This window comes from Notamacropus eugenii, chromosome 2 (assembly GCF_028372415.1).
Source record: "Notamacropus eugenii isolate mMacEug1 chromosome 2, mMacEug1.pri_v2, whole genome shotgun sequence".
NCBI lineage: Eukaryota > Metazoa > Chordata > Mammalia > Diprotodontia > Macropodidae > Notamacropus > Notamacropus eugenii.
This window is the reverse complement of record NC_092873.1, coordinates 223,412,540-223,438,403: the sequence shown is the minus strand read 5'-3', so window position 1 is coordinate 223,438,403 and position 25,864 is coordinate 223,412,540. Positions and strand designations below refer to the sequence as shown.

The 25,864-nt window shown below is 37.8% G+C and overlaps 1 protein-coding gene across 1 annotated transcript in view; it reads left to right on the top strand.

The window, feature by feature from the left end:
• IL20RA (interleukin 20 receptor subunit alpha) overlaps positions 1-25,864 on the top strand; it is a 69,036-nt gene that overhangs the window by 36,577 nt on the left and 6,595 nt on the right. Inside the window, exons 2-5 of the mRNA XM_072643423.1 lie at positions 9,028-9,163; positions 18,946-19,124; positions 22,416-22,591; positions 24,128-24,272. Of these exons, the coding sequence (XP_072499524.1) occupies positions 9,028-9,163; positions 18,946-19,124; positions 22,416-22,591; positions 24,128-24,272 (636 nt within the window). The remainder of the gene's footprint in view (positions 1-9,027; positions 9,164-18,945; positions 19,125-22,415; positions 22,592-24,127; positions 24,273-25,864) is intronic.

Sequence of the window (25,864 nt, the reverse complement as noted above, 5' to 3'; positions counted from 1 at the left end):
GTCTTCCTGGTTTCAGGCCCAGTACTCTATCCACTGAGCCACCTACCTGCCTGAAAAGATGGTTATTTAAGGTTAATAAGTAAGTAAGTAAGAACTATAAATTTTTTTAGATAACTGAGAAGATAGATTGTTTTCTTTCTGTTTAATTGTTGGGGAGGAAAAGGGCATGGGGTACAGGGATTACCGTATTTCTCTTATTTCAGGTTTCCTGTCATAAAGTATGTGATTTTTAGTCTTTTTGAGGATCATGATATACATTAAGATCCTATTTAAAATGGAAGGCATCCCAAAAAAAAGAAATAACATGAAAATTACAGTTTTTACTTTTTCTAGCTGCTAATGAATATTCTTGACTGATCAAGAAGCACTAAAGCTTAGTAGAAATCAACTGCTATGCATTTGGGTTACCTTTGCTGGAAGGCCTTTAAGGAAATACAAAGCAAGGCCAAATTAAAGTACAGACTTTGTTGATGCTCCAGAATAACATCAACCAATTTGGTTTCCTCATTGTCTTCCTTTTGGGCAGAGAAAATTACACTGCTATGTCTCCGCTGTTGGAAAGGTTTCTTTAACAGTTCAGAAACGCAAGCTTTGTTAACTACAAATTTTTCACATTCCTAAAATACAGTTATTCTTAAGTACGGCACTCTTCCACTTCCACCTTAAAACATCTTTTGTTTGTTTGTTTGTTTGTTTTTAAAACTGTCTAAATGCAATCTAACAAGCCCTGGGGATAAAAAGGTAAAAATTTAACAGTTTCTGCCCTCAAGAAGCTTACTTTCTGCTATCTAAATAGGATAAGTTTCAGATGCCTGGACATTTCAATTCAGCATTTACCCAGATCAGAGGTGAAGATGTATTTCACATTATGTATACAGAAATGTGAATAAATTAAACAATTGCACAATCATGCCTGGAGCGAATATATTTAAATAATTTCCAAATTCATTTGTTGTTGTTCAGCTGTTTCAGTCATGGCGTCTAACTCTTCATGATCCCCGCTGAGATTTTCTTAGCAAAGATACTGGAGTAGTTTACCATTTCCATCTCCAGCTCATTTTACAGATGAGAAAACTGAGGAAAACAGGGCTAAGTGACTTGCCTAAGGTCACATAGCTAGTAAGCATTTTTGAACTCAGGTCTCCCTGACTCCAGGTCAGAGGCTCTATCCAGTGCCACCTAGCTGCTTAATAATGAAAGTACTATTAGGGAACAAGAAGGCTCTTCAAGTGACATTCAACAGTGGACCACATTTTTGCTATTTTACAACTGATTAAAAATATAGAGAACATAAGAACCTGCTGTGCTTATTGTTGTTGGTGGATTATAAAAAACATTCAATGTGGAGGAGCAAAATGCCATTATATAGCCTCTTTTTCAACAGTGTCCTCCAACTATACAGGAAAACAATTTCAGTTTCTTGAAAGTTATGACAACAGAAATAACCCTGTTCAATAAGTCTCTAAACATAAACATCAGGTGAAGCATGAAAGGAAGAGAGATATGATTTCCAAAGTGATTTTGCCACTGTGATGGAGATGAACCGGGTACAAATCAAAGTTGAAGAGGGATTCCCTATGGAAAATGAGCTCCTCCAATGATTTCTGTTTGCAGATGATATTTTCCTGGTGGCACTGAGCCCCAAAACACTACAAAACCTCCTGGAAGTAATTCATAATCATTCAATTGAGTTTGATCTGATCTACACAGAAAACATCAAGGGGACAAAGAATGTCTGTTGCCCAGATTATGATATACAATTGAGTAGATAAACTCTGGGGTAGCTGGGTGGCACAGTGGGTAGAGTGCCAGACGTGGAGTCAGGAAGATGAATCTTCCTGAGTTCAATCTGGCCTCAGACACTTACTAGCTGTGTGACCCAGGGCAAGTCATTTAACCCTGTTGGACTCAGTTCCTCATCTATAAAATGAGCTGGAGAAGGACATGGCAAACCACTTCAGTATTTTTGCCGAAAAAGCCCCAAATGGAGTCACAAAGAGTCTGAAATGACTGAACAACAACGACAGACAAACTCTTCTGGAACAGATAATGCAAATGGACAAGATGTGTCTAGAGTTGAGCTAGAGGAAGAGGGCTGGAGTGCCTTTGGGAAACTGATAAACATCTTTATGCTTCCGATGAAAATAAATGTTCGTCTTCTTTATATTAACATTCTACTGGTAGTGCTATGTAGCAGTAATACGCTCCAAAAGATCTGAATAAATATTACAAAGAGGGCAATACAAAGGCATATGGTGGGTGTGAACAGGCTGAAACATACAGTCATTGAAGAACTTTAAAGAAGATTGACAGTAAAAGATGTCATAAAGGAAATGTATGATAGGAAGAAAAGATAGGTTGGTCATGTGGTGAAGATAATTGATGACACAGGGACATTCATTTCCTCTCAATATCAGAGCACAGCACATTGGGTGAATTTCCTCTGGTGAACTTAAGGAACAACATAGATGAAAGCTTAATAGGATAGGCAGGCATGGATGAAATGGGTCTGTGTCTTTGGAGAAAATAGCCAAATTAAGATCATAGAACCAGTTGAATATCTGAGTATAGTATTTATGGTAAAGTGCAAAAGGCAGGATGTGAATTGAATTCTTCCCCACAGTGAGTCCAGCACTCAATCTAGTATGGCTTTCAGTTACGTAGAGTATATAGGAGGGGGAGAGAAGGAAATGGCAAGCCATTCCAGTATCTTTGCCAAGAAAACCCCAAGGAGGTCACAAAGAGTTGGACACGACTGAACAATAGCAAAAGGAGTGGGAATTGATCTCAGTCCTAAAGATCTGGCCCAGATACAGATGATTTCTATTCCTAAATTCAGGGATCTTCTGGGAAGTGCTACTCTGAGGGGATTAGAACAGCAAGTGGTTAATTGTGGAATTGAGTGAACCACACTGACTCCATCTTGTGATTCAGTTCCAGAGCTAGTTCAGTTCTCTTTCCATTCAATTATGAGCCTAGTCCAATTTTTGTCTTGTCTTGTGAAAAAACTTTAATTGTGTCAATCACGAGAGGACTTTGTTGCATTGCTTGAACCTAGCCCTGCATGATTGGAAGTTAGACCAGCTCTACTTGCTGCTTAGAGATTCTTAACTAGGGACCTAGGTTATGCTGACCAGATCTGAAGATGGATGCTAGGAATTTTCTCATAATTATATATCTCAAACAACCTATGTCTTATCTGAAAACTAGCTCTGTACTTGATCAGTCAGTTACTATTTCCATATTCCCTTGATTAAAAACACACTTGAGGGGAGTGACACCTCTTTTTCTGATTTCAGGGAATTGCACCTATTCATTCTCCCCCTAAGCTGAGGAGATCTGATGCTGATTTGTTATGCGATTGATATGCATTGCCTAATAAATATATATGCACAGAAACTTGAACCTTTGTTTCCTTAGCCATTACACCTTTTACATGCCACAGTTATAAAATGATGAGCCCAAATCACACACTAGCTTATTGTCCTTCATCAAACTCCAATTCTCCTCTACCTCTTAGAATCCCTAGATTCCTTCAAGACCCAGTTCAAGCATCACTTTCTTCTTGAAGTTCAATTTTTTTATCTGCTGAAACTACCAGTGCCTCCCCACCCCAATCATTTTGTGTTTATTTTAAATATATTTTAAATTAGTTTTATACCTACATGTTGTTTCATGGAGGTGTAGGTACATGGTATAGGTACATATACATAGGTATAGGTAGGTACATATAGAATGTAAACTTCTTGAGGACAAGGATTATTTCACTTCCCACAATTAACCACTTGGAGGGAGGAAGAAAGGGAAGAAGGAAGGAAAGGAAGAAGGAAAGAAGGAAGGAAAGGAGGAAGGAGAAATGAAGAAAGGAAAAAAAATGATGGCAAAAACATTGATTAAAATGGATTTATTATATACAAAGTATTGAGCTAAGTACTGGGATTACAAAGAGTAAAAAAAGACAGTCCCTGCTGTCAAGGAGATCACTTCTATTAAGGGGAGAAAACATCTAGGAGGTTTCAACTGCAAGTTAGTTGGAAGGGCCCATGGTCCTTAGAATATAGTGGTAAAGCAGATGATAATACATCTTCTTTAATATTTTTTTCCATTGATAAAAAACCATATCCATTTCTGATGCTGAACTGTTTGACAGTGCTAAGGATGTCACTGGTGAGAATTTTCTTTTCTCTTGTTTTCTTTCTTTTAGTCTTTCCTCTTTTCAGGAGCAGAGTATAAAAAGGAGGCAAAAGTTATATAGCTCCTACAGAGCCAATGACCAGTTCATGTCTCCATAAGAGATGATTCCCTGGATAGCTTCAGGAACTTGGACTGGAAGCAGGGCTAGTGAGTTTGGGAGATACCACTATTCCCAGGGCTCTTCTGTTCAGAATTCTGAGCTGTCTCCATTGGGTTCTGAGTGAAGGTGGTGGTCAAAACATTGGAGGTGATTTTATTAATTCAGCACATACCACCACCTCCTGTCTCCCCCTCTGGACGTCATGATGCTTCATTTTATATTGATTTTGCTTGGAGGATCTTATCAAGTTCTTCAGATAACTAATATTGATGTATAAACTACAATTATTCTTGTGGTGGTTGTTTTGCAAACGCTTATCATGGAGAATACAAATAAACCCTGAAATCATATATCTGTTGCCATTAGGCATGCAATAACAGTTCCACCAATTCCATCTTTGTCTCTCTAAGGATGTGAGTCATCCTTCCCTTTAGTTGCAATTTTCTTCCTTCTGAGGGTGTGGAGCCAAGATGGCAGAGAAGAAGGATGAACCTGCTGTAGCTCTCCCCACCATAGCCCATAAAATACCTGTAAAAATGACTCTGAACAAATTCCAGAGCAGCGGAAGCCACAAAACAACAGAGTGAAAGAGATTTCTAGCCCAAGACAGCCTGGAAGACTGATAGGAAAGGTCCATTGCACCAGGTTCAGAGTGGAGTGCAGCCCAGCCTTGGCTGCGCAACTTGGCTCTGACAGAACTGGAGCAGGCTTCAGGGCATGGAATTATAGGCAGCAGCTGTGGTTCCCAGATTTCTCAACCCCAAAATGCCAAAGACAGCTTCAAAGGTCAGTGAGAAAGCTCTTTCACCTGGGTGAGAAGGGAATGTGGTCTGACCCTGACCCCAGGGTGGTGGTTGTTGCTGTGGGGCATCTGTTTAGGAGCCCTTGGCCTAAAGACCCTGGGAGAATCAAGCGGCTCATCAGGGTCTCAGCCCTGAGTGGTAGTCCTGGGGTAAAGAGGCACTCTGGCCTGGTGGAGCTGGTGGAGGCTCTGGAGAAGGAATTCTACTCACAGATCCTGGGCAGAAAAGCTTTTGGGTGCTTGCAGACCAGAGTGCAGGCCAGGGGAGAAGTTTACTCCTCTCTTTGTGCCACCTTGGAAGAACTGATAACTTTCAGGTCCCTAGAGTATACCCTCCACATGACAAAGGACTCAAAAGTCAAGTAACTGGCTGGGAAAATGCTCAAAAAAGGGAAAAAGAATAAAACAATAGAAGATTACTTTCTTGGTGAGCAGGTATTTTCTTCCATCCTTTCAGATGAGGAAGAACAAAGCATACTATCAGAAGAAGACATAAAAAAATCAAGGTTTCTGCATCCAAAACTTCTAAAACAATATGCAATGGTCTCAGGCCATGGAAGACCTCAAAAAAGATTTTGAAAATCAAGTAAGAGAGGTGGAGGAAAAATTGGGAAAAGAAATGAGAGCAATACAAGAAAATCATGAAAAGCAAGTCAACAGTTTGCTAAAAGAGACCCCAAAAAATGCTAAAGAAAATAACACCTTTAAAAATAGACCAACTCAAATGACAAAAGAGGTCCAAAAAGCCAATGAGCAGAAAAGTTCTTTAAAAAGCAGAATTAGTCAAATGGAAAAGGAGGTTCAAAAGATCACTGAAGAAAATACTTCTTTAAAAATTAGAATGGAGCAGATAGAAGTTAATGACTTTATGAGAAACCAAGAAATTACAAAACAAAACCAAAAGAATGAAAAAATAGAAGACAATGTGAAATATCTCATTGGAAAAACAACTGACCTGGAAAATAGATGCAGGAGAGACAATTTAAAAATTATGGGACTGCTTGAAAGCCATGATCATAAAAAGAGCCTAGACATCATCTTTCATGAAATTATCAAGGAAAACTGCCTTGATATTCTAGAACCAGAGGGTAAAGTAAATATGGAAAGAATCCACAGATTACCTCCCAAAAGAGATCTGAAAAGAGAAACTCCTAGGAATATTGTAGCCAAATTCCAAAGTTCCCAGGTTAGGGCGAAAATATTTCAAGTAGCCAGAAAGAAACAATTCAAGTATTGTGGAAATACAATCAAGACAACTCAGGACTTAGCAGCTTCTACACTAAGGGACTGAAGGGCTTGGCATATGATATTCCACAGGTCAAAGGAGATAGGATTAAAACCAAGAATCACCTACCCAGCAAAACTGAGCATAATACTTAAGGGGAAAAAGTGATCTTTCAATGAAATAGAGGAGTTTCAAGCATTCTTGATGAAAAGACCAGAGCTGAATAGAAAATTTGACTTTCAAACACAGGAATCAAGAGAAACTTAAAAAGGTAAACAGGAAAGAGAAATCATAAGGGCCTTAATAAAGTTGAACTGTTTACATTCTTACATAGAAAGATAATATTTGTAACTCTTGAGACTTTTCTTAGTATTTGGGTAGTTGGAGGGATTATATACATATAGAAAGAGGACACGGGGTGAGTGGAATAGGAAGGGATGATATCTAAAAAATAAAGGGGTAAGAGAGGAATATATTGGGAGGAGAAAGGAAAAAATGGAATGGGGCAAATTATCTCTCATAAAAAAGCAAGAAAAAACTTTTTTCAATAGAGGGGAAAAGGGGGAAGGTGAGAGGGAAAAAGTAAAGCTTACTCTCATCACATTTAGCTTAAGGAGGGAATAACATGCAGGCTCAATTTGGTATGAAAATCTATCTTACACTAAAGGAAAGTAGAAGAGAAGGGGATAAGTGGGGTGGGGGGATGATGGAAGGGAGGGCAAATGGGAGGAGAAAATAATTAAAAGTAAACACTTTTGGGGAGAGACAAGGTTAAAAGAGAGAATAGAATAAATGGGGGGCAGGATAGGATAGAAGGAAATATAGTTAGTCTTTCACAACATGTCTATTATGGAAGTCTTTTGCATAACTACACATGTATAGCCTATATATTGAATTGCTTATCTTCTCAGTGAGGATGGGTGAGGAGGAGGAAGGGAGAGAAGTTGGAAGTCAAAGTTTTAGGAACAAATGTTGAGAATTGTTTTTGCATGCAAGTGGGAAATAATAAATACAGGTTATGGGGTATAGAAATCTATCTTGCCCTACAAGAAAAGAGAGAAGATGGGGATAAGGGAAGGGAGGAGTGTGATAGAAGGGAAGGCAGATTGGGGGAAAGGGTAATCAGAATGCATGGTATCTTGGGTGGGGGAGGGGAGAGATGGGGAGAAAATTTGGAACTCAAAGTCTTGTGAAAATGAATGTTGAAAACTAAAATAAATAAATACATTTTAAAAAAATTTAAAAAACTTCTTACTTCTGTGGTTTTATTTATAGTTGAGAATGTCAGGATTGCTATGACTGCTCCTCATGTACTCACTGATTATTGGCAAAGGATTACATGTTTATAGGACCAACAACCAATCTAAAGTTTGTAGATCATCTAAACATTGTGATTATTAATATTCTTTGCCACCTTTTCTGCCACTCTTCCACCATCACTGTAGAACTGGAAAAAGGTCCCACAGGAATGGGGACCATTTTGTATTTTTGTTTATGGATTGCTGTGACCAAAGAAATACCCAAATGGCCAGTCTACTGGTGTCACTATATTCAGAGGTGATAAGGCTCTCTGCTCTCAGCTAGGATTAGCCAGGAAAACAGTCACATTCTGTTTCTGGGGGCCATGCTAGAGATTTTTCTAGCATGATAGAACCTGTCAGAGCTTACTAACTACCTCACAGAGGTGTAGTGAGTATCATATGTAATAGTGCTTTCCAAATCTGTAAGCACTACTTAAATGCTAGATGTTGCTAACTTCTCTGAGCCTTAGTTTCTTCATCTGTAAAATGAGAGAGTTGGACTATACGACCTTTAGGCTATCTTCTAGCTATAATTCTATGATCTTTATGATCCTCTGGAGTCACCTTCAAGAGCCCAGAGCATTTCCATACCAAATGAGGCATGAAAGCCAAACCCTTATGGAGAAGTCACAAAAATACTCCGTGTCCGTTTCTTCATCTATAAAAAAAAGAATGATAATACCTACGATGTCTACCTCAAAGGGTATAGCCTAGCTATACTTAGATAACATATGTAAAGGGTTTTCAAACTTAAAAGTGCTATGTAAATTTCAGTTACTATTACTGCTTTTTTTAGCATACATGAACCAAATGGGTTTATCTAGCTCTAGACAACCCCCTCAGTGACTGCACTGAAGGCTTTTTGACTCCCTGCTCTGTGATATTCCCAAGCCTCTTATCAAGAAGGATATATGGGCAGTCATGACAGGGCATGTTCTTCCCACCATAATGTTGTTACTCAGTGCTTTGATCACAAATTAAATTCTTCCTTTCATTGGATTCTATCACACTGGATGTGGAATTAAAGCTTGTGTTTTTCTTTCCAAAATGGTCCTTCTTCCTCTTTTATAATCTAGGTATGTGGTATTTAAACACTTCCCCAACTCTCCATTATTATACTAAAATAGTAGCTAATTACTCTGAAGTGAATGCCATTGATTCATTAAATCCTCTAGTATGATTTTGGCCAGACCAAACTGTTTGAACAAATCTGCTTATTTTACAGTGATTGTCTATTTTGTAATATCCATCATCATACCATTTCAGTAAAAACAAAGTAGTTGGGTTTTTTTAAGTTGTTATAGAACTTTGTCATTTTGTATTTTAAGCACACACTCTCCAGTCTAATAAGTGACAGATGTTTTTCTTTCTCTGTATGAATGCTTCCTTTTTATTACTTTTTCAGCACCTTGTATCGGTAATGGTTTACCTAAACCAACAAATGTCACTTTCTCATCTGTAAACATGAAGAATGTTCTACAGTGGAATTTACCAGAGGGTCTAAGAGGAGCCAAAGTTGTTTATACTGTGCAGTATTTAATGTAAGTTTTCTGTTTGTTTGATTTTTCCTTTTTACCATCTTTGACCAAGGATTCTTATGATATGAATGAAGAGAAACCTCTCGTAGCATCAAATAATTAACTCTTAAGCTGAGTAAAGTTAAATGGTTCTTTAAATTCTGTTATATTTTTATGTTGGGACAGCTAGGTGGCACAGTGGATAGAGAGCAGGGCCTGAATTCAGAAATCTCCCCAAGTACACATCTAGTCTCAGACACTTACTATCTGTATGACTCTTGACAAATCACTTGATTCTATTTGCTTATCTGTAAAATCAGCTGAAGAAGAAAATGATAAACCAGTACAGTATCTTTGCAAGAAAACTCCAAATGGGGTCACTAACAGTCAGAAATGACTAAACAATAACAAAATATTTTTAAGTTAAAGTAGCAAAATGTTTTGTTTGTTTTCATTGAAGCAGCAGCATTAGTCCTGGTCAAGGGACAAATATTTAAGTGGAAAAAGATGAACAAAATTTCTATCCTTCACAAATAAACAGGACAATTCACCCATTATGAAACTTATTCATGTGCAGAAGTAGCTTAATAAAATTCCAAAGTTCTTATGCCAACCTAAATTTGGTGCAGATTCCTGAGCAGAAAAATCAGCCCTTCCTAATTTGCTGAATAATGATATTGATCAACCTTGGCCCCAGTGAAGTTATGAAGAAATTCTCTTGTAGATAGTACTACTACCTTCTCCTGTAGGTAGTAGAGGTGAGGGAATACAGGTACAAAATGTTATACATACTGTCGGACAAGATCACTGGGTTGGCAGTTTTACTTAATGCTTTTCTTTGTTATCAAGGAGGGCTTTGGAGGTTAGGGGATATCCAAAAATGACTGTGATATACAAACCAAAACCTCATTTTTTAATGAGCACATTAAAGAGAAATACAGGCTTATAGTACTCCTATGATTAAACTGTAATCTCTTCCCAATTAATTTTTTCCTATTGATTTAGGAATTTTTAAATTGGTGATTTAAACATTTAAAATGAGTTCTTGTATTCATATTTGAATTTGTTCCTCAGTATCTATTCTCTTCAAAATTCTCCTTTAGGTAGAGGTACAGGGTTTATTCTGATCCTTAGATGCTAAAGTGATTAGAGAATTGGGAATGAGGAGAAGATAACCACACATGATTTATGTGAGCAAATATAGTTTTGATTGCACAACTAAAAAAAAAACTTGCAGATTCATCTACTATAAAGGAATACTTCTGTGTCCGTGCATGTTGCAAATCCACGTGAAAACATTTTAAGGCAAGCAACAATAGAGTTGGGCAAAAAGGCATCCCAAAATCACCAGACTCCTGGCAAGCAGTAAGGCTACATTCCCATTCAAATCAATTGAACCACCATTTGTTAATCATAAGTCATTAGAGGAGACTGTGTGGTTAAGTTTAACTAAGACATGACTCCTGACCTAATGGAGCTGCTACCCTATTGGGGGACATGGCATATACCTGATGAACTACGTACAAAGGAATAGTTCTTAAGTGCCTATGATGGGTGTCTAGAACTCTACCCTGAGTAGGTAGGGGAGGAGTGGTCATTACTTAACTGGGGGAATTATTACATAAAACATAAAGCCATTTCACAAGAATATGGTGGCAGGGCGGGGGAGGGAGGAGAGAAACTACATTATCTGAATTATAAGATTTTCTGTTTCTCATTCAGTTAGCTAAGTTGCTAGCTTGCTAGTTGCATTTTAAATTAATTACTGCTAATGCAGTGATTAGAAATGAGATTAAATTTAACCTATTGCCTATAGGTACCTTCATAAGTTCACATAAGCAAAGATGAAATTAAATTGGGTTAGAAGGTAATTAACTTTTTACCATTTAAGAAATACCCTTCCCAATAGTACGACTGGAAAACCTTAGTATTGTATATACTATACTGCATTGTATTTGCAGTCATAGCTTGAAATTTCTCCTTTGATCTACTATTAGTACCATTTGGACTTCACATAACAAATCATAGGATCACAGGATTTGGAGCTGGAAGGTCCTTCAAAGATCTTTTATACAAGGAATTCTTACTCTTCATTATGACATGAACCCTGTTGACAGTCAGGAGAAGTCTATGGATCCAGAATAATGTTTTTAAGTGCATAAAATAAAATAAATAAGATTACAAAGTAAGCCAATTATGCTGAAAAAGCTATCAAAATTTTTTAAATTATTCATTTGTTTATTTTTAGTTTTCACCATTCATTTCCACAAGATTTTGAGTTCCAAATCTTCTCCCCATCTCTCCCCTCCCCCACCCAAGATACCATGCATTCTGATTACCCTTTCCCCCAATCTGCCTTCCCTTCTATCACACCCCTCCCTTCCCTTATCCCCATCTTCTCTCTTTTCTTGTAAGGCAAAATAGGTTTCTATACCCCATAACCTGTATTTATTATTTCCCACTTACATGCAAAAACAATTCTCAACATTTGTTCCTAAAACTTTGACTTCCAATTTCTCTCCCTTCCTCCCTCCTCACCCATCCTCACTGAGAAGATAAGCAATTCAATATAGGCTATACATGTGTAGTTATGCAAAAGACTTCCATAATAGACATGTTGTGAAAGACTAACTATATTTCCCTCTATCCTGTCTTGCCCCCCATTTATTCTATTCTCTCTTTTAACCTTGTCCCTCCCCAAAAGTGTTCTTCTAATTACTCCCTTCTCCCATTTATCCTCCCTTCTATCATCCCCCAAAAACCCCACTTATCCCCTTCTCCCCTACTTTCCTGCTGTTGTTGAAAAGCTATCAAAATTTTTAAAGTTTCAGATTCATAGATGCCCAGAAATCTATCTGTGGACCCCAGATAAGCACCCTTGATCTAGTGCAAGGCCCTCATTTTACAAATGAGGATGTTGAGGTTCCAGGAGATAAAGTGATTTGCTTATGGTCATCCAGTTAGCAGCGATAGGATTCCAAGTCTGGCTTCAAATCCTGTGCTCTTTCCACTACTCTAGGTTCCCTCCCCATCAGAATCTTCTTCTCTTCTCTCCCTGTTCTCACCCCACTCCTACCCCAGGCTCAGATAGTCTAATAATTTTTGTCCACATGTAGATTATTGACATGTTAGCTGAAATATTGCATAACTATCACTTTTTCAGTTGTGTGGTTGTCCTGATCCCTGTAGAAATATTTTCTCACCATTAGGATTCATGCAGTGATGATAGAGATATGTCATTTTGATTAGAGCAGAGGTCATTTACCTGGGATCTATTAACTTGTAAAAAATATTTTGATAATTGTATTTCAAAGTCATTGGTCTGCTTTGTAATCCTTATTTTATGCATTTAAAAGCATTATTTTGAGAAGAGGTTCACTGGCTTCACTAGACTTCCAAAAGATTTCATTGCCAAAAGGTTAAGAATCCCTATTGGGGGGGAGGGGAGGGAGCCAAGATGGCAGAGTAACAGCACATACTCTCTAGAGTGCTGCCCTCAAGCCCAGGCAAATACCTGTAAAAAATGACTCTAAACAAACTCTGGAGCTACAGAACCCACACAATGATGGAGTAAAGCAAATCTCTAACCCAAGACAGCCTGAAAGGTTGCTGGGAAGTATCTATCACACCACACTGGGAGCAGAGCACAGTCTGGTGTGGGCCACACCAGGAAAGACAGGACCTGAGCAGGCCTTGGGGAGACTGAATCTCTCACACCTGTGGCAGTTTTCAGATTTCAGGACCAATTGGAAGGTCAGTGGAAGAAGCCTGTGAGACCAGTGTGAGTGGCCCAGCCCTAACCCAGGGTATCAGAAGGTGGAAGGGGACAGAGGAACCCACAGCCGCACCAGGGGAAGAGACAGTGACTACTTCTGAAGCTCTAGGCCCGCAGATTGTGGGGGAATTGAGTGGCTGACAATACACCACACACCCCCACTGGAAGCAGAGATCTACCTTGACAAAGAGCTCAAAAATCAAGTAAATGGCTGGGGAAGTGAGCAAAAACCGAAAAAAAGAATCAGACTATAGAATCTTACTTTGGTGACAAGGAAGACCAAAACATGCGAACAGAAGACAATAAAGTCAAAGCTCCTCCATCCAAAGCTTCCAAGAAAAATATAAATTGGTCTCAGGTCATGGAAGAACTCAAAAGGGATTTTAAAAATCAAGTAAGAAGTAGGGCAAAAATTGGGAAGAGAAATGAGAGTGGTGCAAGAAAATTATGAAAAACAAGTCAACTGCTTGCTAAAGGAGACCCAAAAAAATACTGAAGAAAATAACACTGTAAAAAATAGACTAACCCAAGTGACAAAAGAGATCCAAAAAGCCAATGAAGAGAAGAATGCCCTAAAAAGCAGAATTGGTCAGATGGAAAAGGAGGTCCAAAAGCTCACTGAAGAAAATAATTCCTTAAAGATTAGAATGGAGCAGATGGAAGCTAATGACTTTGTGAAAAATCAGAAACTTGTAAAACAAAACCAAAGGAATGAAAAAATAGCAGACAATGTGAAATACCTCTTTGGAAAAACAACTGACCTGGAAAATATGTCCAGGAGAGACAATTCAAAAATTATGGGACTACCTGAAAGCCATGATCAAAAAAGGAGCCTAGATATCATCTTTCAGGAAGTTATCAAGGAAAATTGCCCTGATATTCTAGAACCAGAGGGTAAAATAAATACTGTAAGAATATTGAGGTGATTGCCTCCTGAAAAAGATTCCAAAAGGAAAACTCTTAGGAATATTGTAGACAAATTCCAGAGCTCTCAGATCAAGGAGAAAATATTTCAAGCAGCCAGAAAGAAACAACTTGAGTACTGTGGAAATACAATCAGGATAACATGAGATCTAGCAGCTTCTACATTAAGGGATTGCAGAGCTTGGAATATCATATTCCAGAAGTCAAAGGAACTAGGATTAAAACCAAAAATCACCTACCCAGCAAAACTGAGTATAATACTTCAGAAGAAAACATGGTCATTTGATGAAATAGAGGACTTTCAAGCATTCTGGTCTAAAAAGACCAGAGCTGAATAGAAAATTTGATTTTCAAACACAAGAATCAAGAGAAGCTTGAAAAGGTAAACAGGAAAGAGAAATCATAAGGGCCTTAATAAAGTTGAGCTGTTTACATTCCTACATGGAAAGATAATATTTATAACTTTTGAGACTTTTCTCAGTACTAGGGTAGTTGAAGGGATTATATACATATAGATAGAGGGCACAGGGTGAGTTGAATAGGAAGGTATCTAAAATAGGAATATCCTAAAAAAGGATATCTAAAAAAATACAATTAAGGAAGGAAAGAGAAATATATTAGGAGGAGAAAGTGAAAAATAGAATGGGGCAATTTATCTCTCACATAAAAGAGGCAAGAAAAAGCTTTTTCAATGGAAAGGAAGAGAGATGAGGTAAGAGGGAAAACGTGAATCTTATTCTCATCACATTTGGCTTAAGGAGGGAAAAACATGCACATTCAATTGGTATGAAAATCTATCTTACACTACAGGAAAACAGGGGAGAATGGGGATAAAAGGGGATGATAGGGAAGGCTAATGGAAGGAGGGTATAATTAGAAGTAAATACTTTTGATGAGGGATAGGGTCAAAAAAGAAAATAGAATAAATGGGGGGCAGGATGGAATGGAGGAAAATATAGTTAGTCTTCCACAACATGACTTTTATGGAAGAATTTTGCATAACTACACGTCTATAACATATGTCAAATTGCTTGCCTTCTCAGTGGGGATGGTTGGGGAGGGAGGAAGGTAGAAAAGTTAGAACTCAAAGTTTTAAAAACAAACATTAAAAATTGTTTTTACGTGCAACTGAGAAATAAGATATACAGGCAATGGAGTATAGAAATCTATCTTGTCCTCCAAGAAAACAGAGGAAATGGGATTAAGAGAAGGGAGGGGTGTAATAGAAGGGAGGGTAGATTGGAGGAAGGGGTAATCAGAATGCACGCTGCCTTGGGTTGGGTGGAAGGGAGAGATGAGGAGATAATCTGGAACTCAAAATCTTGTGGAAATGAATGTTGAAAACTATAAATAAATTAGAATTTAATAAATAAATGAACAAATAAACAAATAAATTAATAAATGAGTGAATAAATAAATAAAAATGCTACTGACATGAGACCTTTAAAAAAAAGAATCCATGTTGGTTACTAATGTAAAGTCAGTTCACAAGAATGGGGGATAAAAAAAAAACTGCATTTGCTAGGTTGCTGTTATGTCTTGGATGGCTTGGTAACTTTAGTACAAGTGACTGTATACTTTTGCAGAATTCTAACTTGAAATCTTTTGCTACCAAAAGTATATATCTATTTACCAAAAAGTCTAGCTTCCCTCAGCAGTGGTGCCAGCTCTATCCTCAAGTCTTAACTCCATGTTTTCTTTGTAATTGTGCTTGTCTTGCAGTGTTTTTGTGTAATTACTATTTCCTTTATAATTTTTTTTTGTTTGGTCATGTCCAACTCTTCATGACTCCATTTGGGGTTTTCTTGCCAGACATACTAGAGTGGTTTGCCATTTCCTTCTCCAGCTCATTTTACAGATGAGAAAACTGAGGCAAACAGGGTTAAGTGATTTGAGCAGGGTCAAACAGCTACTAAGTCCAGATTTGAACTCAGGAAGATAAATTTTCCTGACTCCAGGTCTAGTGCTTTATCCACTGTGTCACACAAGTTTCCCTTTATAATTACTATATTATAAAATTCAAATCTCAATTGTAGAAATTCCATTACCTGTACTTTTAGAATGGACAAAATGACAAAGAAAATCCTCCTTCTGTTTAGTGTGAGGCATTTGACAGAAGAGATTTGTGGAATGATTTGTCTAGCTTAATATAGATAGGAGCTATATATTATGTCAAGTATCTATAGTTCTTCTGTCTACCTTAAGGTGGCTATTTGAATTTCATAGAATTTTATATTAAGAACTAGAAAGAGAATTCAGAGACCATGTAGGGCAATCACTTTATTTTTTGTTTGAGGAAACTGAGGCCTGGTCCCCTGACTCCAGACCCAGGGCACTTTCCACTGTGCCACAATTTCCTATGTACTTGTACTCATTTGTGGATTGTTAAATATAAGTGGATCAACTATGACAGGCAAGAGAAACCTCTCTCAATATAATGCACTCATTATAACTTTGTTATACTTACCTATACTCTTGTTTTCCTACCCCTACTCTTACCACTAGTTTACAAACTTCTTCAATCAACCAATCCATCAACAAGTATTTGCTAAATGTTTGCTATGTACCAGGCCCTGTGGAGGGCACAGGGACAAAGATGAAATAGTTCTTGCCCATAAGGATTTACATTGAGAGGGGAGAGAGACAAAATGTACATATATAAGTATATACAGATATGCAGAATGAATACATGGTAATTTTGGGAGAGAACTTGCCTAGAAAGTGGTACTTGAGCTGAACCTTGAAGGGAATTAGAGAGTCTAAGAGGCAGAGATGGAAAGAAAGTGTACTGTCTGCATGAGAAATAGCTCTTGCAAAGACCCTGTTCCATGAGAACGGAAACTATCTAGCTTCATTTTTGTATCGCTAGCACATAGCCTTAGACAAAGCAGGTGTTTCTAGGCATTAGGGCACATCCCTATAAGTCCAGCTATCAAGATGGCTGAAGCTCATGGGTCTTGAGCTTGGGAATTCTGAGGTGCATTGGATTCTTCAGCTAAGGTGTCTAAACTAAATCCAGAATCAATATGGCAAGCCCCCAGGAGCAAGGGTCCACAGAGTTGCCTAAGAAGGAAAGAACCAGTCCACTTTAGAAAAAAAGCTGATCAAAGATCCACTGTTAATCAAAATAAAAACAGATCTGTGAGTAGTACCTGCACATCCAACTTGGGGGAAATAAGAAGATCCAATCTTAAAAACAATCTATCAATAAACATTTGAGTGTCTATTCTGTCAGACACTGTGCTAAAAACTGAAGGTAAAAGACAGTCCCCACCCTTAAGGAGCTTACAGTTTGGAAAACATACTAGTTATTTCATGAACACTAATTGAATTTAATTGAGCTGCCTGTTGTGACAGCACAATATAATGAATGGAAAAAATGAGGACTCCATTATTAAACAAAATTTCTGTAGCTAAGTGAAATTCTAATTTCACAGTTCTTACTCTCTCATTAATGATTTGGTTTATTGGATAGTATATTGTACCAGGTGTGAAGAAACCTCAAAGTTAGTCTTATTGCCACCTCTGCCTCCCCTTAAACAGCTTTTGGTTTCTCAGTCTATTAAATGGAAGTAATAGTCCCTATCCACCCTACCTCACACAGCATAATTAGGAAGATAATAGGTATAAAAACTTTATTAGTAGTAGTTTCAAAATAATTTTAGTGTACTCTGGCAATGAATTTCTATTGAATTTTTTTGATGTCAAGCAGGCTTAAATATTATACAAAATGTTCAAGATATAGAATCATTAAGCCAGTAACAATAATTGTTTAGGAGGAGGCTGAAACCACCTCTTCTTCTACCATCCAAGTGTCTGTAGTATACACATTGGCATATGGCATTCTCCTTAATTAGATCACACAATACATAAGGCTCATATTGGAGTCCAAAAACACTAAGAAATTTGTACCATCCAAATGATAATTCCCAGAAGAGAAAAAGAATGACAAAAACACTGACTCATTCACCTGACAGCAAGTGAAGCAAATGCTGGCAGGAAAAGTGGATTCTTCTTTGTCTCCATGGCAGATACCTTTGAGTTTTTGTTTTGTTTTTGTAAATAGTATTTTACTTTTTCCAATTACATGTAAAGATAGTTTTCAACATTCATTTTATAAGATTTTGAGTTCCAAATTTTTCTCCCTCCCTTCCTTCCTTCCCTCCTCCCCCCCTCCCCCCACAAGACGGCAAGCAATCTGGTGTAGATTTTACATGAAAATCATGAAAACGCATTTCCACATTGGTAATGTTGTAGAAGAAGAAACAGAACAAAAGGGGAAAGCCACACAAAAAAACCAAAAACAAGTGAAAATAATACACTTCAATCTGCATTCAGACTTCATTCTCTGGAGGTGGATAGCATTTTCTGTCATGAGTCTTTTGAAATTATCTTAGATCACTGAATTACTAAGAAGAGCTAAGTCAATCATAATTGATCATTTCACAGTGTTACTGTGTACAGTGTTCTTCTGGTTCTGTTCCCTTAACTCAGCATCAATTCATGTAAGTGATTTCAGGTTTTTTTGAAATCTACCTCCTCATCATTTCTTAGAGCGCAATAGTATTATTCCATTACATTCATATACCACAACCTATTCAGCCATTCCCAATTGATAGGCATTCTGTCAATTTCCAATTCTTTGCCACCACAAAAAGAGCTGCCATAAATATTTTTATACATGTAGCTTTCTTCCCCCTTTGGAATCTCTTTGGGTTATAGACCTAGTAGTGTTATTGCTAGATCAAAGGGAATATACAGTTTTAATGCCCTTTGGGCGTAGTTCCAAATTGCTCTCCAGAATGGTTGGATCAGTTCCACCTGCAGTGCATTAGTGTCTCAATTTTCCCACATATTCTCCAAAATTTATCGTTTTTCTTTTCTGTCATATTAGCCAATCTGATAAATGTGAAATGGTACCTCAGAGTTGTTTTCATTTGCATTTCTCTAATCAGTAGTGATTTAGAGCACTTTTTCATATGATACCTTTGTTTTTTTACTGGAGAGAATGTCCTAATCTTCCACTCAGTTTAAGGTTATGACTGTTTTGATTGGAATGAACAATGGGCATTCCGAGATCATCATGCACCACTTTCTCCTTATGCAGATATGGCCAAAAGAGATGGCTGAATAAATCAGAATGCAGAAATATCAACAGGACCTCCTGCGATCTCTCCTATGAGACTTATGACCATGAAGAGCAATACTATGGGAGAGTTAAGGCCATCTGGGGAAAGCATTGTTCCAAATGGGCAGAGACAGAGCGATTTAATCCTTGGTTAGAAAGTAAGTAACATAGATAACCAATCAAAGGTTAGAAACAGAATGGGGAAGTGATTATTCTCACGGCACCCACCTTTTTAATTTCTCCACTTTGACCTATTGGTACCTAAAAAAAGAAAAATCAACCTTATGGAAAAATGAGGTCATTGAATGCTAGGTGTCAGGAAATCTGGGCTCTGGTTCTGTCCCACCCACAAACTTGTTGTGTGACCTTACACGGGAACCTGCAGCTTTGAGGCCATGTGTTTTCCTGTAGGTCCTCAAGTACAACTCTTTGACTGAATGGATTTGTTCTGTAAAACTTGGACTCAGTCAAAAGGCTGCACCCAAGGACCTAGAAGGCCACATGATTCCCCACCCCTACCTTGGATAAATCACTTTTTAACATTTTTAGACTTCAGATTCTCATTTGTAAGGTAAAGGGATTGGATTTGACATTTTTTAAGGCCCTACTATTCCTAAAATTCTAAACTTGGATACTTTGATGAATCTATGATATTATCAGTATGGATACTCCCTTCAGCAATGCAGATCACAACTCATCTAGGCTTTCTGATTCTTTATGACTCTTGTCCATATCTGCTCATAAACACTTCACAGGGAGAATGGCCCAATATCATAGGATCATAGAATGAGAGGGGGAAGGGACCTTCAGCTCAACCCTTGTTCAGTCATGTCCAACTCTTTGTGACCTCATTTGGGGTTTTCTTGGCAAAGGTACTGGAGTAGCTTGCCATTTCCTTCTCCAACTTATTTTACAGATGAGGAAACTGAGGAAAGCAGGGTGAAGTGACTTGCCCAAGGTCAGACAGCTTGTAAGTGTCTGAGACCAGATCTGAACTTTTGAAGATGAGTCTCCCTGATTCCAAGCCTAAGGCTCTATCCATTGTGCCATCTAGGTGCCCTGGAAAGGAACTTAAAATCTAACAAATCCAATCCTTCTATTTTATGAGTAAGGAAATCAGTAAGATTAGAGAGGTTAAATGTCTGATATCACACAGGGAGTGACAGATTTTGAACCCAGGTCCTTTGACTCTAAATCTGTCACTGTACCACCCTTAGGCCATCTCTAAATCTCCTGACATTGCATAAATTCCAGTAGAGCATGCAAACATTAATCAGTTATCTCTTACACTTCATACGTGACTAGTCCACTCTTCTTCAAGTCAAACATACCTCTCTCTGATAACATCCTTTATGAGAGAGGTGTCAAACTTTGCCCTCTGCAGGCTGCCATACTCTGAATGTGACCCAAACCAGATTGAAATGAAATTGGGAATTGTTTAAGAAAATAAATAAAAATGCAATAAAACATAGATAATATCACTGTGGTTTTTCTAAGTCAGTAGGCAGCCTTCAAGGATCCACTTTCTATTTGAGTTTAAAACCATTGCTTTTGGCTACTTCTTTTATGCAATTCCTTGTTGATCCCATGTTGCAGACTGTGCCCATCACACATCTCTCCATGTCCCTTTACATGATCCTTAGGAAAACTTCCAAACTGAAGAGAGATTGCTGATAAAAGTTGTGGTCCTTGACATATTTCTTCCTGTTTGGAAGAGACATTGTGCTGGAATATTGCAAAGTTTCTTAAATGAGATTTAAAATCATCCTCCCAAATTTCAATCTAGCTGCCCACATGAGAAAAACCAAGTGGATGAAGAATACTTTTTGTTCAGGCTTTGCTATACATATAAACAATCCATGTAAATGGTTCATTAGTGCCCACAACTTGAATGAACACTGGTGTGTGTGTTCATCCTTCATTGCCAAAGAAGACCATGCCATCAGAGAAATAATGACATGACTGACTTTGTTTTGAGTGAGGGAGGACTGTGCAGGTCACCAGCCTCACTTCTCCTCCAGAGTCATCTGAATCCAGTGACCAGATATTCATCAGGATGACTGGAGATGACCCAGAAGGAGGCAATTGGGGTCAAATGACTTGCCCAAGGACACACAGCTAGTGAGTGTCAAGTGTCTGAAGTGAGGTTTGAACTCAGGTCCTCCTGACTTCTGCACTGGTGCTCTATCCACTGCACCACCTAGCTGCCCCTGAATGAACACTAAAGATAGACAAGAAGAGGGGCCAGAATTAAACAGGAAATGAAGACAGACCTAATTGCTCTTGGGAAATTACACAGAGTTTTTAGTGACTCAAGGCTTCTCTGTGAAACAAAGGGCCAACACTCTTCCAGTGATGCTGTTTGGCTACACATTGTGGAAAACTAGTCTTCAAAGAATTAAAATTTAAAATACCTTATGAACTAATCAAAATGTTGATTTTACCTTTATTTCTCCTTTCTGTTTAGCACAGGTGTTGTGACTTTTGACTTGAAAACAAAAAAATTAAAATAAAAGGCTTATAAAATCTCCATATTTATTTTCAAATCTGGACCAAAGTATCATAATCATCAAACCTGATGAGCCTTCCCATAAGCAGTGTAGATATCACCCTGTCTCCCATTTTTCCCTCTTTACTGTAAAGTAAAAATTGTTCTCCTTCCAGGCCAAATTCAAAATCTGAAGCAGAATCTGCTTTAAAAAATAATAATAGTTAACAATTGTATAGTACTTACTATGTGTCAGACACTGTGCTAAGAGCTTTGTGGTTATTATTTTATTTGATCCTCACAATCCTAGAAGGTAGGTGCTTAGTGTTTGGTATTTGGATTCTTCCTACCCTAAACTTCCTATCTCTTACTTCTAGAGATATAAGATTCTCCACTCCAGGGACCCTGAGGAAACTCCCAATTACCCTTCAACCCACCCACTTTTCTCTTTGATACCCCAAAACCTTGTCCTAATTCCTTCACTCATATCCCAAGAGGTCTTCAGTAAACTTCTCTACTTCTCTATGTCTCAGCTTCTTCCCCTGTAAAATCAGGCTCCTTTAACTGGTTTTCTACCCTTTTGACCACAAGAATATTGCAAAACTTAATTAACTAGTGTTCCATAAAGAGTTTGTTTACTGAGGTTTCTAAAGTCACTTTAGAAAAGTGTTATCTAAATACGAAACACAGAGACTTATTCTTTTACCAGTCTGAAGTTCAGGGTTTATGAAGTAGTGACTTTTTTCCCTTCCAATACTACAGCTTTGTGAGACACAGCAAGTGAAATAGTGTGGGTTCACTTCATATCCTGTATATGACAGGTTATTTAACAAAATGGCAGAAAGGGTCTTGTGATTACCTCTGTGATTCTATGATATGATTGTGTACTATGTAGTTTTTTTTCAAGCTTTCAGCTTTTCACCTTTAGCAATTAGATTAACTTATCTTTCTGTCCATCTAGCACAAATCGGCCCCCCAGTGGTTGCTTTGACTGCTGGTGAGAAATCAATTACAGTTGTTCTGACAGCCCCTGAGAAATGGAAGAGAAATGCCAAAGACACTTCTGTATTCATGCACCAAATCTATACCACTCTGAAATATAATGTGACGATCTACAATACCAAAGCAAACAAAAAGGTAAATTCAGAGTGAGGATGAAGCAATGCAGATGATGTCTGCATTCCACATAACTCAATTCTTGTAGGTAACTTTGTCACTTGTGTGTGTGTGTGTGTGTGTGTGTGTGTGTGTGTATGTGTTTAGATAGGTACTTTGCATTTCCAAATGTATTTTTAAAAATTTTATGTGTTGTTTCTTTCTTTTAAAAAATTTTATTCTTCAGTATGTAGCATTTATTTTATAGAAAAAAAGGCATTTAAAGGATGGGTGAAAGTGATTCCAGAGTTGGCTTACAAGATGACTCCTGATTTTCTTCTCTAGAGAAACTCCCCATTAACATGGCAAGACCTTGTTAATGGAGTCACATGTAGCAATCATAGCTATGAAGGATATAGAACTATCTTCTTTGGGTAATGCCCATTGGTTCATCACATTGAAGGCTAAAAATTGTTGACAAGAATCAACAAAGGAGATTTTGATAAGAATTACCCAGTGCATTATCATTTGTAGCTATATCTACCTAGTTCCTGTCCATGATACATGGAAACTATATTTAAAGGAAAATGATGGTAGGAAGGCAGTATAATCTTTTTTCTTTCCTTAAGAGCTCGTGGTGATGAGGAATTTTATTATTTCTTATTCTTTTATTGTTTTTCTTCTCTGGAGTCATATTTGCCTATGAATCATCATCATTATCCCTTATTCAATTACAGAAAGTCATTGTTTTATCCACCAGCATAATAGTCCTCTAAACATTCAACACAAAAGAACAATGATAAGATAGTGACCTGTCCCTGGACCATTTCTATTTTATCTCAATCAAATATAAGATGGAAAAAATAAGAGTAATTTTTAAAAATTGTAGTAGCTGACATTTATATAATGTTTTAAAGCTCACAAACCATCTTATGTATATTATGTCATTTGGTAATAATGGCTAACATTTATATAGTGCTTACTAGAGGACTGGATCTGGAACTGGGAACACTCACTTTCCTGAATTCAAATCTGGCCTCAGGCACTTACCAGCTGTGTGACTCTGGACAAGTCACTTAACCCTATTAACCTTACTTTCCTAATCTTTAAAATGAGCTGGAGAAGAAAATGGCAAACCATTCTAGTATCTTTGCCAAGAAAACTCCAACAGGGGTCACAGAGAATTGGACACAGTTGAAAAACCACTGAATAACAAATGTTCCAGGCACTGTGTTAAGTGTTTTACAATTATTATCTTATTTAATCCCCATGACAACCCCATGAGGCAATTATGACAGGAATTATTCCGATTTTACAAATGACAAAACTGAGACCTGTGCATGGTCACATAGCTGTGAAGTTCATACTGTAGGTTTTATTATCCCCATTTTACTAATGAGGAAAATTGAGATTCAGGGAAGTTATGTGACTTACCTGTAGTCACAGAGCTAGTAAATAAGTGTTTGAGGAGTGATTTGAACTCAGGTCTTTCTAAATCCAAGTCCAGCTTTCTAGCTACTACAGCTTACTCCCTGTGATGTTGGCCTCTAAAAATCACATTTGTAATTCCTTTTCTAGTGGTACAAATTTGTAACAAACAATACCTTGGAGTTTCCCCAGCTGGAATCAGATACTCTCTATTGTGTCAGCGTGCAAGCCTGTGTTCCAGGACCATTGCTAAAGGCTAAGCCTTCAGAAAACCAATGCATCACTACCTTGAAAGGTATGTAAAAAAAAACTCTTGGCGTGTGAAGGAGGAAACCTGATAAAATCAAAAGGAAGTGGAATTTTGTGGCTGCCTTATCTAAGCAAAAGCAAGGTTCAGCAGGGTATACTGGGAAGAACACAGGCTTTGGAGTCAGGATACATGACATCAAATCCACCTCTGACACTGAGTCCTGCATCTTTCACCTTTTAGCTTTGGGATTTTAGGCAAATCACTCCATCTGCCTATACCTCAGTTTCCTCATCTGCAAAATGAAGAGGTTGGACTATATGACTTCTGAGATTCCTTCCCGTTCAGTAGCTATGATCATATGATCCTCTGAGAGGCAAAAGTGGTAATTTACCTGGAACATTATATTTTGCTCCAGTTATTGTCTAATCTAAAAGTGTGCTTTCAAGCAGAAAACAGATAGTGATAGGAAACAGGTCTCTGATTTCACTAATATAGGGAACCTCCTGGTGAAGAAACACCCCCTACCAATTCAGGTCATCAGTACCTTCTCTACAACTTAAGAATCTTAGTGAATTGCCTAGAACAACCATAACATCGTGTGGATCCGTTTCCCACATTGCCCAAGAATCTTTGCACTTATTCCCTGAATCTCTCATTGACAAACCACTGTCCTGACCTGTTCCTTGAAGCCAAAGGAAGAGTCATGATATATTTTATTTGGACTTTTTTCTAAATGACTCTCTTAAGCAGTATCTCTTAGGCAGTGTAATATCCTCCTTGTCATCTCAAAGGTCTGTCTCTGTTTCTTTCCCTAAAGCTTCATACTCTTGATCACATTTTCAGGTTTCTCTCTAAAAGACATACCACTAGTTTTAAAGTATTTGGTAACTTACCTCTAGCATGCCCCTATTCTTTTTCTCTCTTCACCCTCCTTATTCTCATTGTCCCTTCTTTGTTCTAAAGTTCACAGTGTTAGAAATAAGAGCTGAACTGACCCTTTGAGGCGAGATAGTCCAATACTTTCATTTTTTAAATGAGGAAATTGAGGCAGAAAGCAATTAAATGACTTGTTCAAAGACACACAGTAAGCAAATGGCAGGATTTTAACTCAGGTCATAGAATTATAGGATCCTAGATTTAAAGCTGGAAGAGAGCACAGAAACCAGTTAGTCCAACCCTTTCATTTCACAGATGAGGATCCTGAGGCATTGAAAGATTCAATAACTTTTCCAGGGTCACAGAGGTAGAAGCAGCAGAGCCAAGCTTTGAACTCATGTCCTCTGGTTCTAAATCGAGCATTGTACCACATTATCTCTCTATGGATTGAGGCAAATGTTTTTTAAAAATATGCACCATATTTCCCTATTTTCCCACTTTCTATATTCTGCCCTACCTCCTATTTTGAGAAGAAAATAAAAGCATTCATTATACATATGTTCTTTCTCCTCCCCACCCCCTACTTTTAAGCTATAAGTACTACTGCCCTAAGTAATTTCTTGGAATTTAACAATACATGAGATGCTATGGAAAAGACATATTAAGTACTTATTGTGTTCAGAACTTTCTACTAGCAACTGAGAGACATACAAAATTTAGATCTGACTTGGTTCCTGCCCTCAAGGAGCTTGTTCTTCAAT